Source organism: Zootoca vivipara, chromosome 13, assembly GCF_965207765.1.
Source record: "Zootoca vivipara chromosome 13, rZooViv2.hap1.1, whole genome shotgun sequence".
In the NCBI taxonomy this organism is placed as follows: Eukaryota; Metazoa; Chordata; class Lepidosauria; order Squamata; family Lacertidae; genus Zootoca; species Zootoca vivipara.
Genome location: NC_142596.1, coordinates 38,717,498 through 38,734,401, shown reverse-complemented (window position 1 = coordinate 38,734,401; position 16,904 = coordinate 38,717,498). Strand labels below are relative to the sequence as shown.

The following is a 16,904-nucleotide window of genomic DNA, read 5'->3' as shown; positions in this document are numbered from 1 at the left end:
CCGGTCCTGAGAGATCTACACTGGCTCCCAGTACGTTTCCGAGCACAGTTCAAAGTGTTGGTGCTGACCTTTAAAGCCCTAAACGGCCTCGGTCCTGTATACCTGAAGGAGCGTCTCCACCCCCATCATTCTGCCCAGACACTGAGATCCAGCACCGAGGGCCTTCTGCCGGTTCCCTCATTGCGAGAGGTGAGGTTGCAGGGAACCAGACAGAGGGCCTTCTCGGTAGTGGCACCCGCCCTGTGGAACGCCCTCCCAGCAGATTTCAAGACAATAAGCAATTATTTTACTTTTAGAAGACAACTGATGGCGGCCCTGTTTAGGGAAGTTTTTAATGTTTGATGCTGTACTGTTTTTTAATATTCAGTTGGAAGCCGCCTAGAGTGGCTGGGGGAACCCAGACAGATGGGCGGGGTATAAATAATATATTATTATTATTATTATTATTATTATTATTATTATTATTATTATGACTGTTGGTTATGGTGGCTGGGTCTGATGGGGGTTGTAGGTCAAGCACATCAGAAAGCTGGTAGGTTAGCTTCCTTGATCTAGTGCAGGCACCCCCAAACTTCGGCCCTCCAGATGTTTTGGACTACAATTCCCATCATCCCTGACCATTGGTCCTGTTAGCTAGGGATCATGGGAGCTGTAGTCCAAAACATCTGGAGGGCCGCAGTTTGGGGATGCCTGGTTTAGAGTGTTGGACTCCTCTTAATAAGAGTGCGGCTTACCTTTGGCCCTCAAAATGTTGCTGGCCTACAGTTCCGTTGGCTGTGCTGGCTGGGGATGATGGAGGTTGTGAGTTTAAAACATCAGGAGGGTCCCTAGAGTGAGGAAAGCTTGACCTACTTTAACCTGGTGCCACGTGGCTTCCTGTAAGTGAGGTCGCAACCAACACCATACAGGTAAGGCTCTCTTACACCACTTAAATAGTAATGGGAAATCCTGGGAACTGTAGTTTAAGGGTGCTGGGAATTGTAGCTCTGTGGGGGGTCAGCATTCTGAACAAAGCTACAACTCCCAAGATTCTCCATGACTGTATAAAGTGGTATAAGAGTGCTTTAAATGTAGGGTGTGCTTGTGACCTAAACTATGCCCCCCTTTTCTGCCTCTGGAGCACTCCTAGCATAAGAAAACACAGAAAGAATGCACACTAACTAAAAATCAGCCATCTAAAAATTGCAACCAAAACCCTTAGCGATAAAACAAAACAGTAAAAGCTTGTTGAAAGTTAGAAGTTTTCACCTTGGAGTTAGATTTCTAGCCATGGCTCTCTCTGTTTCCTATATTTCACAGTGGCTTAGTGCAGTTTAACACTGTGTGATCTCTTAGCTCGCTTGATTCTCCCTTTCCATCCATCTGCCCCATTCTGTTTAGCAGCAAACTGTGGTTCGTGTTATCTTTGCTCTGGCAATTTTGCTAACTGTAGTTAGTGCCAAACCACAGTTTCTAACCATAATTAGAAGCAGGCTTGCAGGCTGTAGTAATGCGTGAACGCAAGCAACTACCATATTGTGAATCAACAACTTTCTGCTAGTTTCTCAAATACATACCCAGATGTTGTGACAAATTGGAATAATTGGAATATATTAATATACGATAATGGTGAAATACATTGGAGCATATTAAGCTGCCTGGTGTTGATCAGAGCTTTGGTCTGGCTCAGCATTGTCTACGCTGAGTGGCAGTGGCTATGTACTGTGTTTCTCCAAAAATAAGACACCGTCTTATATTTATTTTTCCTCAAAAACAACAACACTGTGGCTTATTTTCAGAGAAACATGGTATATGTATATATGCATTTGCAAAGTATATTGTTTTAATGTCTGGCTTTCCACCCTTCTATTACTAGGGAACGGGTTCTGAGCAGGGAGACTTCCAGCTGGTTGCGTAGCAACTCAGTTCTATAAACATGTAGCAGGTGTATAATATGAAGTACTGTGTGATAATAAAAGCCACAAGACCCACAGCTACAAGTGGTTTTTGACAGCAGTGTTTTGTTATGTTTTAAAGGCAGTGGTTGCAACCTATGTTTTGTTGAAAGAGAATTTTCTGCTCCCTGTTTCTTTCCTTGCCAAGTCTGGAAGCACCTCTTCCCCCTTTCTCATCCAATGTGCTTTGCTAACGCATCTCGGATAACTTCCGCTCTTCAAAAGCGTAGTGACTCTCCTGGTCTTATCTGCATCAAATCACTTAGGAGCGTACTGTATTGTCTACATACACGGACTGGTAGCAGCTCTCCAGGGGGGCAGAGTCTCTCCCATCCCTACCTGGAGATGCTGCTGGGGACTGAACCTGGGAAATTCTGCATGCAAGGCAGATGCTCTACAACTGAGCTTAACCCCCCTTGCCTTAAATCCACCAATCTTCCTGAAACACCAGCCCTGAAGGTATTGCTTTAGGCTGCAGTCCTGTGCACAAGCCTGGAAGTGTCCCATTGAAACCAGTGGGATTTCCTTCTGAGCAAAGAGCCATAGGATTGCTTTGTTTGTTGTGGATTAACATTTTCATCGACAGAGAGGAAGCAATGAGTAGGATTTTTTTGTTTTTGTTTACTTCTGCTATTATGTAATGTATATACAATTGAACAACAACAACCCCTCCCCAATAAATATGGCCATAGGATGAGACCATCACTCGGTGATAGAGCCCATTTTGTTTTTTAGATTGTAAGCCATTTTTAAACAACAGCAGCAAGCAAGTATTAAAAACTGTTCAAATGTCTGTATACAAGAGCTGTGTCCCCATTATCAAGGTTCTTGGGGCAGGACTAAAGCTTTCCTATGTTATTTCCCATAAGCTGTTATGTTTCTGTTCCCTATAATGTGTCAGATTAATCTGTAAATTAAAAAGAAAAAACCACCATCACTCAGAGAAATCAAATTTATATTCTGGCATTGAGCTAGAGAAGCAATTTGAGAATAAGGTCTTAGCCAAGAATATATCTGGATATATGCTGACAGATGACTTCACTTTGCAGCTCCTTCTCAAGAGGTGATTGTGAACTATCCTTATCTAATCCTTGACTAGCCACTGAGAGTTTTTTAAATTAATAACGTGCCCTGGAGAAGTGGTACGTCTGTACTAAAGCATGTCTCTTCCTGAGCACACGTTCTTCTGAGTTCTGTTTGTATTCCTGCTCCTACTGATAAATCTGTCAGACACAGCCATTTGGAAGCGAAATGTTCCAAGACTCAATGGCGCTTTTGGACAGTCCGTTTTCTCCAGCATGGCCTGGTTGCTTATTGGGAGTCGTAACACAAATGTCGCAGGCATCAGACATCTATGGAGGAAATTATTTAGCCTCTCTTTTGATTCCAAAAGCTTGCAGGCAGGCAGGCAGGGTGATTGTGGTTTAGGTATTCATCTAAAGCTTTTTCAGCCCCTTCTTGGGCAATCTTCTGCGAGCCACATGCCATTGGTGTCTGGGGCCAGAGGCAAAAGGGAGCAGAGCAATGAATGCAAAATTTACCTGCGTACAGTGGACAATTTTGTACACTTGCACACCTCTCTTTGACCTTCATCCGGGCAACTGAGAGTCACGATCAGGGTTTCAGGAGTCATTCTAGGCAGAGAAAAGCCGTCTAAGAGGGAGTGTCAGGGGTGTGGGAGACTCTTAGAAAGTCAGGCAAAGAGATTTGGAAGGCTGCATTTTAGCCCTGGGCCTGAGATTCTCCACCTCTGTTCTAAATTTTACAATACATTAAAAAACCACCACCACCAAGCAAAACGCCACATTGGTAAAGGTAAAGGTAAAGGGACCCCTGACCATTAGGTCCAGTCGTGACCGACTCTGGGGTTGCGCGCTCATCTCGCATTATTAGCCGAGGGAGCCGGTGTATAGCTTCCAGGTCATGTGGCCAGCATGACAAAGCCACTTCTGGCAAACCAGAGCAGCACACGGAAACGCCGTTTACCTTCCCGCTGGAGCAGTACCTATTTATCTACTTGCACTTTGACGTGCTTTCGAACTGCTAGGTTGGCAGGAGCTGGGACCGAGCAACGGGAGCTCACCCTGTCACAGGGATTCGAACTGCTGACCTTCTGATCAGCAAGCCCTAGGCTCTGTGGTTTAACCCACAGCGCCACCTGGGTCCCATTAAAAACACCACCACCAAGCAAAACACCACATTGGTAACGGGTACAAATTCCAGAGCATTTGTTGTGTTGGATGCGTAACTGTTTATCCAATAATGGGGCAATATATTCCATTTCTCTCTCCCTGCCCCCTGTTTTCTCCTGCAGCTGAACTTCGGCAAGCCATTGTGGCCATGATGAACAGAAAGCATGAACTGGAAGAGCAGAGCAGGTAAGCAGAGGGCAGTGCCTTGGTCAACCTCATGCTAAGATGCTATACCCACAGCATTAGTGCGGGAGGAGTTTTCCTTGATTGCATTTGCATGTGAAGGGGTCAAGAGGATGCTGCCCCACCAGACTTCTGCCTTTGTACCCCACTCGTTTTGCCTCCATGCTAGCGCACATATTGGTCCTTTGTTTGGTGCCGGCGTGAAGGGAGCCCGGTGGACTTAGTGGCATGCAAGGGCTTCTCCGGTGATCAGGAACCCTGAGTGAAACACACCTGTACAGGACTGGGGTCCCTTTACACTGGGCCCTGGAGTAAAAGCATATTGTGGTCCTTGTGTCCCCCTCTGCTAAACCAATAAGCAGTAAGGAATGGAGGGGGAAACGTGAAACGAGTCATCGCTAGAGGTATGCATCTTGAGTAATCGTTGCTGAACGTTCATACCAATTTGATGTTTCCTAATAATCTATTTCAGGCGCCATTCATTTGCACATGAATAAAACAGTAATTCTGGAGGAACCAATGTTATTATGTTTTTAGATAGCGCATGCATGTGCTGCAGACAGCACCGTCCCAGTAGAGGCATTCCCTCCTGTACGATGACACCTTTTGAATAGATTCATCGAAACGTTGCCTCCCGAGTCACAACCCATTGTTATACGCAGATGCTCGAGACGCTGTAGGTGAATGAAGGGCTCTGAATTGTAGGAAAATTATACATGCCTAGTTGTGGCAAAGCCAAAGATACGTGCAGCACGCATGAGAGCTCTGTTCCGTTTATGGCAGAGGTGTTGGGGAACCTGTGGCCCCCCAGATGTTCTTGTGGAACTGCAACTCCTATCAGCCCCAGCCAACATGGCCAGCAGTCAAGAATGATGGGAGAGGGAGTCCCGCAATACCTGGAGGGCCACAGGCTTCTGTCCTTGGAGGGTTGATGGACCATCCCTGGAGGAAACTGGGCTGCTAATTTTTAACAGCTGGCCTTGACGTCAAGGGGGAAGATAAATTTCCCCGAAGCAGGAGAGGAGCAGCAGCCAGGTCAACTGCAAAGCAGGTGAAACTTGTGTTACCATCTTCCTGCTTTGCTATGGCTCCCCCCTAAAGGGAGAGGAGACCTCCGGACCATCCCTGAAGGACCCTGTACTTACACACCACTGATTGGTACCAGCTGGCCTTCACACCAGACTTCTGGGTAGGGAGGTTAAAGGTTGTCGGTTTGATTTGAATGATATTTGGATTAGGGTGAGGTTGAGGTTTTGTTTATTTGCTAGTTAGCGGGCCAAAGTATTGCTTTGTTTATTATTTTAGTATTGTTAATGTTGTTTGCTACTATCTATATAGCTAGTATGTTCCCACCCCATGGATGTCATGTTCTATGAAATACTAATGTATTTCATTACATACACAGGGCGTATTCCCCCCTAGGGTATTATGAATTGTATTTTTCTTCCTCCTCTTCTGTAAGTCACTTGGAGACCTTCAGCAAGGAGCGACGAATAAGTTTAATGAATGAATGAATATTGAAGCAGGCCTGCCTTGACAATTGCGATGCCATGATGGACGGTGCTGTGTCCTTAACGCTGTGCCCTCCCCCCCCCAGTTCCTTGCGGAACCTCCTCGACGGAGAGATGGAGCATTCTGCGGGGCTTCGCCAAGAAGTCGACAACCTGAAGAAGAAAGTTTCTGAGCAGGAAGAGCGCTACACCGTGAAGATCCAGGCCTTAGCAAGGTAGGGAAGTGTGGGTGATGTGGCTTCCCTGGGTTGGGTGGAAGGTAGCCTGGTGCTAGGGAAGCTTGCCTTTCCTTGGAGATGCTCCTCCACCCAAGACCTGTCTGGAGAACACTCAGGCTACCAACCTGTGGCTGGGAAGTGACTGTATAAGAGGTTAGGCTCAGCTAATAATAATAATAATAATAATAATAATAATAATAATAATAATAATTTATTATTTATACCCTGCGCATCTGGCTTGGTTTCCCCAGCCACTTTGGGCAGCTTCCAACAGAAATATTAGAATACACTAATTTCTTAGATATTAAGAATATTAAATATTAGAATACAATAATTTCTCATTTATTTCTGCTGTCCCCTTCCAGCTGTGCTTTCTTCTAGGTCAGGGGTTGACAACCTAAAGCCCATGGGCCACAAGTGGCCCATGGGGGTTGTTTAACCGGCCCAGGGACCATCTCTGCCTGCACAGTTGGCTCCTGTGCACTGCACTAAACCAGTGCAGAGCAGAGTGGGGACCACCTTCCATGACACTGGGAGGCTTCCCATTGGCCGCAGGAAGCTCCTGCGGTCAATGGGAAGCTGTGCACACCTCCTCCGTGCCGGAAATAGTACTTCTGCGTGCATGCGCACTCGGACCCACCGCGGTGCCTGCGGGACTGTGAACCTGCCCAAGCCACAAAAACTTTGCCGACCCCTGTTCTAGGTTGAGCAGACCCAATTGGGTAGCTTCTGGTTTGTACTTAGATCTCACCCCTCCACCCCAGTGGTCTTCAGCTGGTCCAGACCCGAGTCCCACCTCCCGACTCCCAAGCTGCAACATGGGACCCGCTTTCACATTTTCACTTTGGATTTATACTTAATAGTGCTAATTATGCACTTCGTTTAATCCTAAAATGACAATCTGCAGAGAAACGTACGTGGTGTCACCTCCCCATGACTACTGAATGGAAACTAGTCCTGCAGTGAGGCATGAGAAAGGCCTGAGCGCCTGATTGGCCTGAAATACATGTCTTACTTTTAAAAAAAAGGCTCGTTCTTTTCTCCCACCACATCGCCACACTTGTGCAAATTGATACAACGAGCATCTAATCACAAGAACGTGCCATAGTCCAAACTCACACGAGGTGCTCCTCTGGTCTGGTCAGCTTCAGCTGGAATCTAATAGGGTGGTGTGAGGGACAGGGGATATCGCGAAGTCCCTCCCCTCCTGAGTTCAAGCCAATCCCCGAGCACAGGGGGAAGCAGAGAGAGTTCCGATTCCAGTGGGGAAGCAGGAAGTCGTGTCCGAGGCTCAGGCAAGGTAGAGGAGCCAGGGTCCCAGGTGGGACAGGAAGGGGCGAATAAGGGCGGGAGACCCATCCCCCCAACTCCGGAATTACGCAGAAAGAGGAGGGGAAAGAGGATGGGTCTGCCAAAGCTTTTGTGTTGGAGAAAGACGCGCCAAAAGCCATTAGGAGGTTCTGAAACCGACTGACCACATCACTCCGTGTAAATAGCAATGACTTAAGCACTGTAAATACGCAGCACCAATAAAAGAATAAAATGCAAAGCTGCGTAGCGTCGTTACTCTGAAGTAGTCCACTCCGGCCACTGTGACAGCAACCTCCTAATCCTTTTTGGGCTACTTTGGAGTTGCCGGGATGAGCGTGTCAGAGGCGGAGAGATGGCGGCAGATCGCGGAGCAAGCCCAGCAAGAACTGCAGCAGCTGTCGCTGCAGGCGCAGGGGGAATTGAAGGCAGCTAAAGAAGAGACTAAGAAGGTCCAGGACGACCGGCTACAACTTGCGGAACAGGTGAGAGCGCTACAGGAAAGAGAGCAGGAATTAAGGGCGGTGGCGGTAGACCTCCAAAACAAGCTGGATGCAGAGAAAAACAAGGCGGGAGGGGCACCCCAAGTCCAAGTGCTGCCAGGAAGGAGAGCCGGGACGCTAGTAAGCAAGTTCAATGGAGACCCGAAGGAATATCAGGGCTTTGAGACTGAGATTGTGTATGCTCTTGAGCTGCACCACGATGAGTTCCCTGATGATGAGCACAGGGTAGCGTTTATTGTGGAGCACCTTACCGGGGCAGCCAGGGAGTGGCTAAGACCGTTAATTGCAACAAAGAATCCTTGCATGAAGAATGTCAAACTATTTCTAGAAGGTTTGAAAACGATGTATTCGTCCGATAGTCATATGGACCAGACTAAGGAGGAACTTCATAATTTGCGCCAAGGAAATATGACAGTTCGCGCGTATTGGGCGAAATTCACCATGCTGGTGCACAGATTGGGGTGGGAACTAGAGTCACCCCCAATGCAAGCGGCGTTCTGCTTGGGGTTGCATGAGGAGGTGAAGGATGAGCTCTCGAGAGGTCCAAAGCCCAGTAATATGGATCAGCTGAGCAAAGCGGCTCTGGCGGTGGGGGTGAGACAGGAATCCCGGTGGAGCGACAAGCAAGCAACGCGCGCAAAGCGGGCTTGGTTCCCACGGTCGCAGGAGAAGCCACTCCCCCAACAACCCTTTCAAGCCACGCCTGGGGCCAGTCAGGACCAGGAACCCATGCAGATTGATAGCGCGCGCGCGGGGGCTTTTCAAACCCCAGCGGCGCCAAGACGCAAGGAGGGAAGGGGTGGGAATTGCTTTCTCTGCAACTCCCCCCAGCATCTCGTCAGAGACTGCCCACATCGCAGGGAGTGGCAAGGAAAGGCGGGAACGGTTGTGCCCTCCCCCACTGACGCAGCACCACAGCAGGGAAACGGGAAAGCCTGGCTGCAGGAGACAAGGGGCAGCAGCCAGGCACAGTCAGCAGACAACAGCCCCAACCCACCCACCCGCACAGAGAGGAGCAGAGCCAGCCCACCCCTCCCAGAGCAGGAGTGGTTCTAGAAGTGACGCTCACGCTCCCAAATGGCTATCCCCTGACGGTCCTCGCCCTAATTGACAGTGGTGCCTCAGCCAACTTCTTCTCGAGAAACTTTGCAGAAGAGCACCAGATCCAGCTTCTGCAGCTGGATTTTCCCCTGCACGTGGCAACCATTGACGGCAGAGAGCTGCTGGGAGGGGCCATCACTCATCAAACCCCCCCCCATGAGAATGACGGTGGGAAGGCACTCAGAGACACTGGCATTCAACGTCACAACCATCTCAGACCCCCCCATCGTCTTGGGCATGAGCTGGCTGGCGCGCCATGACCCCTCCATAAGTTGGCACCAGAGATGCATCACTTTTGGATCGGACTTTTGCCTGGAAAATTGCATGCAGCACCAACCAGGGGAGGGGCCTCCGATAGCCACGGTGGCCACCATGCACGTCAAAGGGGGTGAGGCGATACCCAAGCCGTACTGGGACCTGCAGGAGGTCTTCAGCGAAGCGGAGTCCGACCACCTACCCCCACACAGGCCTTTTGACTGCCAGATCAACCTGGTGCCAGGGGCAACTATACCCCCAGCCAAGCTGTACGCCATGTCAGACCAGGAACTGGAGGATCTGCGCGCTTTCATCGACAAGAACCTCAAGCGGGGGTTCATCAGAGAAAGCAAGGCAGCAGGGGGCAGCCCGGTCTTCTGGGTGGACAAGAAAGACACGCAACAGCGCCGTCTGGTGGTGGATTTTAGACGGCTGAATTCAGTGACAGAGCCAGTGGCTTTCCCCATGCCCAGAGTGGATGATCTCCTGACAGCGGCACGCAGGGGCAAGATTTTCACCAAGCTAGACCTGAGGGGGGCGTACAACTTGATCAGGATCCGGGAAGGCGATGAATGGAAAACCACGATGTTCACGCCTCTGGGCTCTTTTGAATATCTGGTGATGCCCTTCGGGTTGCAAGGGGGCTCAGCATGCTTCCAGGCCTTCATGCACCACGTCCTGGGGTCCCTCCTCTTCAGGAAATGCTTGGTCTTCCTGGATGACATCCTTATCTACTCCAATGACCCAGTGCAGCATGTGAAAGACGTCAGGGAGGTGTTGCAGCGCCTGAAGGAGAACCACCTGTATGTGAAGCTGGAGAAGTGCAAGTTTCACACCAAGGAGGTGGACTTCCTGGGCTACAAGCTGTCAGACAAGGGGCTGGCGATGGACAAGGACAAGGTGCAGGCCATCCTGGACTGGCACAGCCCCAGGACGCGCAAAGATGCCCAACGCCTACTAGGCTTCGCCAACTTCTACAGGAAATTCATCAAGAACTTCTCTCGCGTTACGGCTCCCATCACTGACTGCCTGAGAGGCAAGCAGAAGTTCAGGTGGACACCAGAGGCGCAAGCAGCGTTCGAAAGCCTCAAGAGGGTGTTCGCCTCAGACCAGAACCTGTTCCACGTGGTTCAGGACGCGCCCCTACGCGTGGAGACAGATGCTTCTGATAAAGCTGTGGGCGCCATTTTGTTGCAACTGGACGCCAACAGAGAGTGGAGACCCTGTGCCTTCTTCTCCAGGAAGTTGACCCAGCCAGAGCGAAACTACACAGTGTTTGATCGGGAACTTCTTGCGATCCATGCTGCGTTCCAGCACTGGAGACACTTCCTGGTGGGCGCCAAGCACCCCATCCAGGTGTGCACAGACCACAAGAACCTGGAGTTCTGGAGAACTGCCAGGGTGCTCAACCAGCGGCAGATACGGTGGGCAGAGTTCTTCTCGAACTTCAACTTCTCCATACACTACATCCCGGGAGAGCAGAATGTCAGGGCGGATGCCCTCTCCCGCAAGCCAGAGTACATGGAGGAGGAGGCGCCACCGGCACCCAGGCACATTTCCCCCCCGTCAGCATGGTCCTGCGGAGCAGCAGTGGTGAGCGAGGCAGAACTCACAGCACTGACGGCAGCGGATGAATTTGCCAACCGCATCTTCAGAGAACTGAGAGGGGGGGGGAGCAGGCAAAAGACTTTGCAGAACGCAGGGGGCTGCTTTTCTACAAGGGTGCACTGTACCTGCCCACCACCCAGCTTAGACGTACGGTCCTCAAGCAGATGCACGACAACCCAACGGCGGGTCATTTTGGGAGGGACAAAACCACTCACCTAGTCATGAGACACTTCTGGTGGCCAGGGGTGCGGGAAGATGTTCGAGACTATGTAAGGGGCTGTGACACCTGCCAGCGGGCAAAGGTGGTCAGAGCAGCGCCACCGGGATTGCTGGAGCCCTTAGCCACGCCACACAGGCCGTGGGAAGTGGTGTCCATGGACTTCATCACAGATCTGCCTTCTTCCAGGGGCAAGACCGCAGTGTTGGTGGTGGTGGACCTCATGTCCAAAATGTGCCATTTTATACCGTGTGCCAGGGCGGTCTCTGCAGAAGAGACAGCCAAACTGTTTGTGGATCACGTATTCAGACTGCATGGATTACCCTTAAGGGTTATTTCGGATCGTGGCCGCCAATTTGTTTCCAGGTTCTGGCGGCGGCTCATGAACCTCCTGCAGGTGGAGGTCAGCTTGTCGACGGCTAGACACCCGCAGACCAATGGACAGGCGGAGAGGGTCAACGCCATTCTGCAGCAGTACCTGAGATGTTACGTCAGCCAGAGGCAAACGGACTGGGTGGATCGCCTGCCACTGGCAGAATTTGCCTACAACAATGCGGTGCACGTCTCCACAGGGGTGTCGCCCTTTAAGGCCAATTACGGGCGTGACCTCAGATCTTTCCCTGAGAGGGAGGGGGAGGAGGAGGAGGAGGGCCCACAGGCTGAGGATTGGGCAGAGGAACTGGAGACGGTGCACCAGCAGCTCAGAGAACACTTGGAGAGAGCCAAGGAAGCGTACAAGAGGGGGGCAGATCGCCACAGGCGACCGGGGGAGGTCATTAGGGTGGGGGACAAAATCTGGTTGTCCTCGGAGGGCCTTCCCATCAGAGGGCGATGCAAAAAGCTGGCGCCCAGAAGGTTGGGCCCCTTCACGGTCACGCAACAGGTCAACCCGGTGGCATACAGGCTGGCACTGCCAGAGGACATGAGGGTGCACCCAGTGTTTCATAGATCGCTGCTGTCGCCGTACAGGGAAAGCAGCAGGCTCCGAGACAGCGAACAAACCCCTGAGGGAGGGGGGGAGAGGGAAGGCAGGGAGCAACTCAATGAGGCCACAGCCATCCTGGATTCAAGGTGGGGGGTGGGGGGACTGGAGTACCTCATGGCATGGGAGGATGCTCCACCGTCCCAGAATGAATGGGTCCCAGCCACTCAGATACAGGAGGAATTCCTGGTAGAAGAATTTCACGCCCTCTTTCCCCATAGACCCAAGCCCTGGCACATGGAAAGGGAGGGGGAGGGGGAGGAAGCACGGGAGAGCAGTTCACCATGGCGTTGGGAAGCGGAGTTTGAGGAACCAGAGGATGAGGTATGGGTGTCACCGAGATCCACCCAGTCAGAGGAAGGAGCAGATTGGCAGAACATTTTTACCCCCACCAGCTCTGACGCCACAGACTTTTTGGGATTCCCGTCCTCCCAGGCGGAAGGGGGGGGGGCTTGCAGGACTGGGGGGAGGTGTTCACACCAACGGGCTCGGAAAGCACTGAGTTCTTAGGCTTCCAGTCGTCACCGACACCTGGGGGGGACCTGGGGAGGGGTGAAGGAGAGCTTGGGAGGGGGGTGGATGTGAGGGACAGGGGATATCGCGAAGTCCCTCCCCTCCTGAGTTCAAGCCAATCCCCGAGCACAGGGGGAAGCAGAGAGAGTTCCGATTCCAGTGGGGAAGCAGGAAGTCGTGTCCGAGGCTCAGGCAAGGTAGAGGAGCCAGGGTCCCAGGTGGGACAGGAAGGGGCGAATAAGGGCGGGAGACCCATCCCCCCAACTCCGGAATTACGCAGAAAGAGGAGGGGAAAGAGGATGGGTCTGCCAAAGCTTTTGTGTTGGAGAAAGACGCGCCAAAAGCCATTAGGAGGTTCTGAAACCGACTGACCACATCACTCCGTGTAAATAGCAATGACTTAAGCACTGTAAATACGCAGCACCAATAAAAGAATAAAATGCAAAGCTGCGTAGCGTCGTTACTCTGAAGTAGTCCACTCCGGCCACTGTGACAGGTGGCAACAGCTTTGCCGCAACCCACTGGTTAAAGACCTATGTTCTGTCCTTCAAGAGCCCAGTCTTTATTTCAGAGTTCCAATTCTGAGTGCTGTACACAGACATGGCAGTACCCAATGAAGGATGCTTTTTGCAAAGGAAGGAGCTGCAACCAGCCCTACACTGTTGATGTCCCCCCTTTAGGGACCTTACTTCTGGGTGCAGGGATCAAATGTTGTCTTGGGTACTGGAAATAGAAACATCACAAAAGGAATCTGATGTCTCCTCTTAGCTTGTTGCACTTTTATTTGTTTACTACCGTGTCTATATCCCACCTTTCCTCAAAGGAGCTCTTGGGTGTGGGATATGGTTCTCCTCCCCATTTTTATCCTCAGGACAACCTTGTGAGGTAGTTTAGACTGAGAGTGGCCCAAGATGATGATGATGATGATAATAATAATAATAATAATAATAATAATAATAATAATAATAATAATAATAATAATTTATTTATACCCCTCCCATCTTGCTGGGTTTCCCCAGCCACTCTGGGTGGCTTCCAACAGAAAAATAAAACACAGTAATCTTTTAAACATTAAAAGTCTCCCTGAACAGGGCTGCCTTCAGATGTCTTCTAAAAGTCTGGTAGTTGTTTTCCTCTTTGACATCTGTTGGGAGGGCGTTCCACAGGGCAGGCGCCACCACCGAGAAAGCCCTCTGCCTAGTTCCCTGCAACTTGGCTTCTCGCAACGAGGGAACTGCCAGAAGGCCCTCGGTGCTGGACCTCAGTGTCCAGGCAGAATGATGGAGGTGGAGACGCTTTATGGCTGAATTGAGGATTTGAACCCTGGTTCCCAAGGTTCTAGTCCAGCGTGTGCATTTTCTTCTTCTTCTGGAATAGGTCAGCCCAATTAGTAAGCTCTATGTCTTGCGAACTCTTTCCCAATATGTTATTCCAATCTCTTTCTTTCTTTTCTTTTTTTAAAAAAGAGTGAATAGATTTCCCTAACAACACTGAGTGTTGTGCTATTTAGGGATGATGGACTATGTTTGAATGATGAGTAAGCAACTCAATAGATTTTGTTAAACCGGTTTCCTGTGCTTTTTTTCTTTTTCTTTTTCTGCTTGGTGTTGTTGCCTTGTTGATGCTCCAGTACTCCATAATGCAACTCTGCTGTCTTCGATTTTCAAATTGGTTCCAAAAACCTGTCACCGTTCACCTTTTGCTGATGGATACCTGCGGTAGTAACTCCATCTGTACTCATTTCTCCTGGAGTCTTCCTAAGGTTGATTGCGGAACACAGGCGTGTTTCAACATTTCTCAGAAAGTTTGCGATATCGCTCAGTGTTAATACAAATAGGTCAGCTGTCAGCCTCAATGCAGCAACAAATGTATCTGAGCCTTTGCTGCAAAATTTCGAATAACAAAGAGAGACTCGAGCATCACACTTCTTAAAAGTATCTTCAGTATCGGCTGCTGTAGCATATAAACAAGAGAGTCCTTTAGGTTGAAATTATGGGTCTCTCCACCCCCTGGAACAGTCTTTCTGTCCTAATTCCAAGCTGAGTCAATAGTCCTGTATCTGTTGAAGCACTTAAGTAGGGATTGTGATGTCAGGGCGACAGCTTCAAAGCGGGCTGTTCTCGGCACCAATCAGCTGATCGTTGCTGGGTGCACACACCTTCAAAGGAGCTCTCTATAAGTACTAATCAGCTGACCAGTGGTTCCAGGAACCCCCTTTTGAAGTCCGTTTGTAGGTGTAGTGTGAATCCAAGTGACACCTGCAAACAGAAAACTTAATTGGTTTAGACCAGGGGTTGAGAAGCCAAATCAGTCTGGTGGGCCAGATCTTTACCTTCTCCCACCCCTGCAAGCCAGCTTTCCCAGGTGGGTGGGGTCATGCATCTGCCAATCATCTGATGTCATTATGATGTCAGGTGACTGATAGGTGGGCAGCCTCACTCGCCTCTCAGAGTTGAGCTGCCCATGTAGGGGTCGGCTTCTGCTCTGCCAGCATGTCTCCTGCCGGGAACGCATTGGCAAAGCATCATCCAGCAGGACTGTTCCTAACAGAATGGCTCAATTGCTTAGAGTGTGGTGCTGGCAACGGCAAGGCTGCAGGTTCGAGCCCCATAAGGGACGGCTGCCATATTCCTGCATTGTAGGGGGTTGGACTAGATGATCCTCAGGGTCCCTTCCAACTCTATGATTCTATGAGATTCTATGAACCCTCTGCTCACCAGCTGATGTCACCCAGTGGCAACAGCTGATGGAGAGGTATGTGTCATTCTTTGGGCCAGCTGGGACCCCCAGAGAACCAGGATTGCCCCATGGGACAGAGGTTCCCCACCCTGGGCTCGATAGACCAGTGCATTGACTCAGTATAAGGCATCTTCCTATGTTCAGCTGAGAAGACTGCTTGCTCTGGGGATGGGGTTACTCTTTGGACAACTAGCATGGACTGTGACGCTGGCAGTACCCTGTAGTAGACTTCATAAATCTTTCAGCTAAGACTGTTCAGCTTCCCGGCTTGTCTCTTTAGGAAATGGAGTGTAAGGACGGATGACAATGGAAAGTAGCAAAAATTAGCTACTGCCTAACCTTAGATTCTTGGTATGAAAAGCTGAAGTTCTCAACGTGCCTTTTGCTTAGCTCTTCTTTCGGCGGTAGACTAAGCAGAGTGGATTTGCCTGAGTAACTCTATGTATTAGTTGGCCAAAACTGGTTTTGAATTTCCATTTGAGGTGTCTGAAATCTTCCAAATGAAAGGGCATTCATAATCATGCCGTGTTTGGCAAAATAGAAGCACAACTTTCCCAAGCTCTTGCTGCTGTGTTTGTGGAAGATCTGTCTTATCTTCTTTTTTAATAAACAGTCTCATAAGTTATCATTTGGAAGGAACCGTGCAATTTTATTTGACAGCCAATCATAACATCTCTCTCTCTCTCTCTCTCTCTCTCTCTCTCTCTCTCTCTCTCTGTGTGTGTGTGTGTGTGTGTGTGTGTGTGTGTGACAATGTCCCTCCTTCCCCGAAATAAAAACACCAGACACAAGAATTAAGTTATAAATTGGGTGGTTAAGGGCACAACTTTATTGATTAAGGGTGATGAGCGGTATTGGCTTAGGCGTTGGAACCTATCAAACTATATCCGACTCCAACCCGTGTGTTGAAGTCCATGAGAAGTTAATCACCAGTAAGGAGTCCAGTGATGTACATCTACCGGAACTCCTCCTGTGACCACCGTAGGGGCGTGCCTTACGGTCCTGGTGTCTCCAGGCTCTGGACCAAGCCCCGCCCCCAGAAATCCTTTAACGGATTACTTCTCCAATGTGGGTAGTTGATGACGTAACCTGCCCCCTCCTTCATCTTGTTGTTATGCAAATTTCCAACGCCTAACCGCCAAACCAAAGTTGTGATGAATTGCTATGAGGCGGGCGAAAAACCCATCCCGGCTAGTCCAAGTGGGAAAAGTCCTACCCGGCCCCTGACTAACCAGGCAACCAACTGACGTCCACAGCAGTGTCCCCTAGCCTAAAGGGTGGGTGGGTGAATTGTTCGCTCTGGCGAACAGGGATGAAAGAGGCTGAGTTCTCGCCTGCAGGGGGCTTTATATTGCCAAGCCCCACCCCGGCCGACCTTATTGGTCAGTGTCACGGTCCGGTCGGCGGGCGTCAGGACCAGAGGCAAGATGGTGGTGAAGAAGCAGGGTCGAGGAGCAAGGCAGAGGCGAAGGTCCATGGGGCACGAAGCAAGGTGAAGGCGAAGCAGGGGTCCAAGGAGCGAGGAGCAAGGCGAAGGATCCAGGAACAAGAAGCAAGGCGAAGGTTCAAGGGTCGAAGAGCAAGGCGAAGGCGAAGCAAGGGTCCAAGGAGCAAGGAGCAAGGCGAAGGATCCAGAAACA

At 50.2% G+C, this 16,904-nt stretch overlaps 1 protein-coding gene across 20 annotated transcripts in view; it reads left to right on the top strand.

The window, feature by feature from the left end:
* SNX29 (sorting nexin 29) overlaps positions 1–16,904 on the top strand; it is a 258,108-nt gene that overhangs the window by 34,470 nt on the left and 206,734 nt on the right. For all 20 annotated transcript variants that reach the window (XM_088656766.1, XM_088656772.1, XM_088656768.1 and 17 more), the window contains 2 exons: positions 4,249–4,312; positions 5,907–6,035. In XM_088656766.1, coding sequence (XP_088512892.1) covers positions 4,249–4,312; positions 5,907–6,035 — 193 coding nt within the window. The remainder of the gene's footprint in view (positions 1–4,248; positions 4,313–5,906; positions 6,036–16,904) is intronic.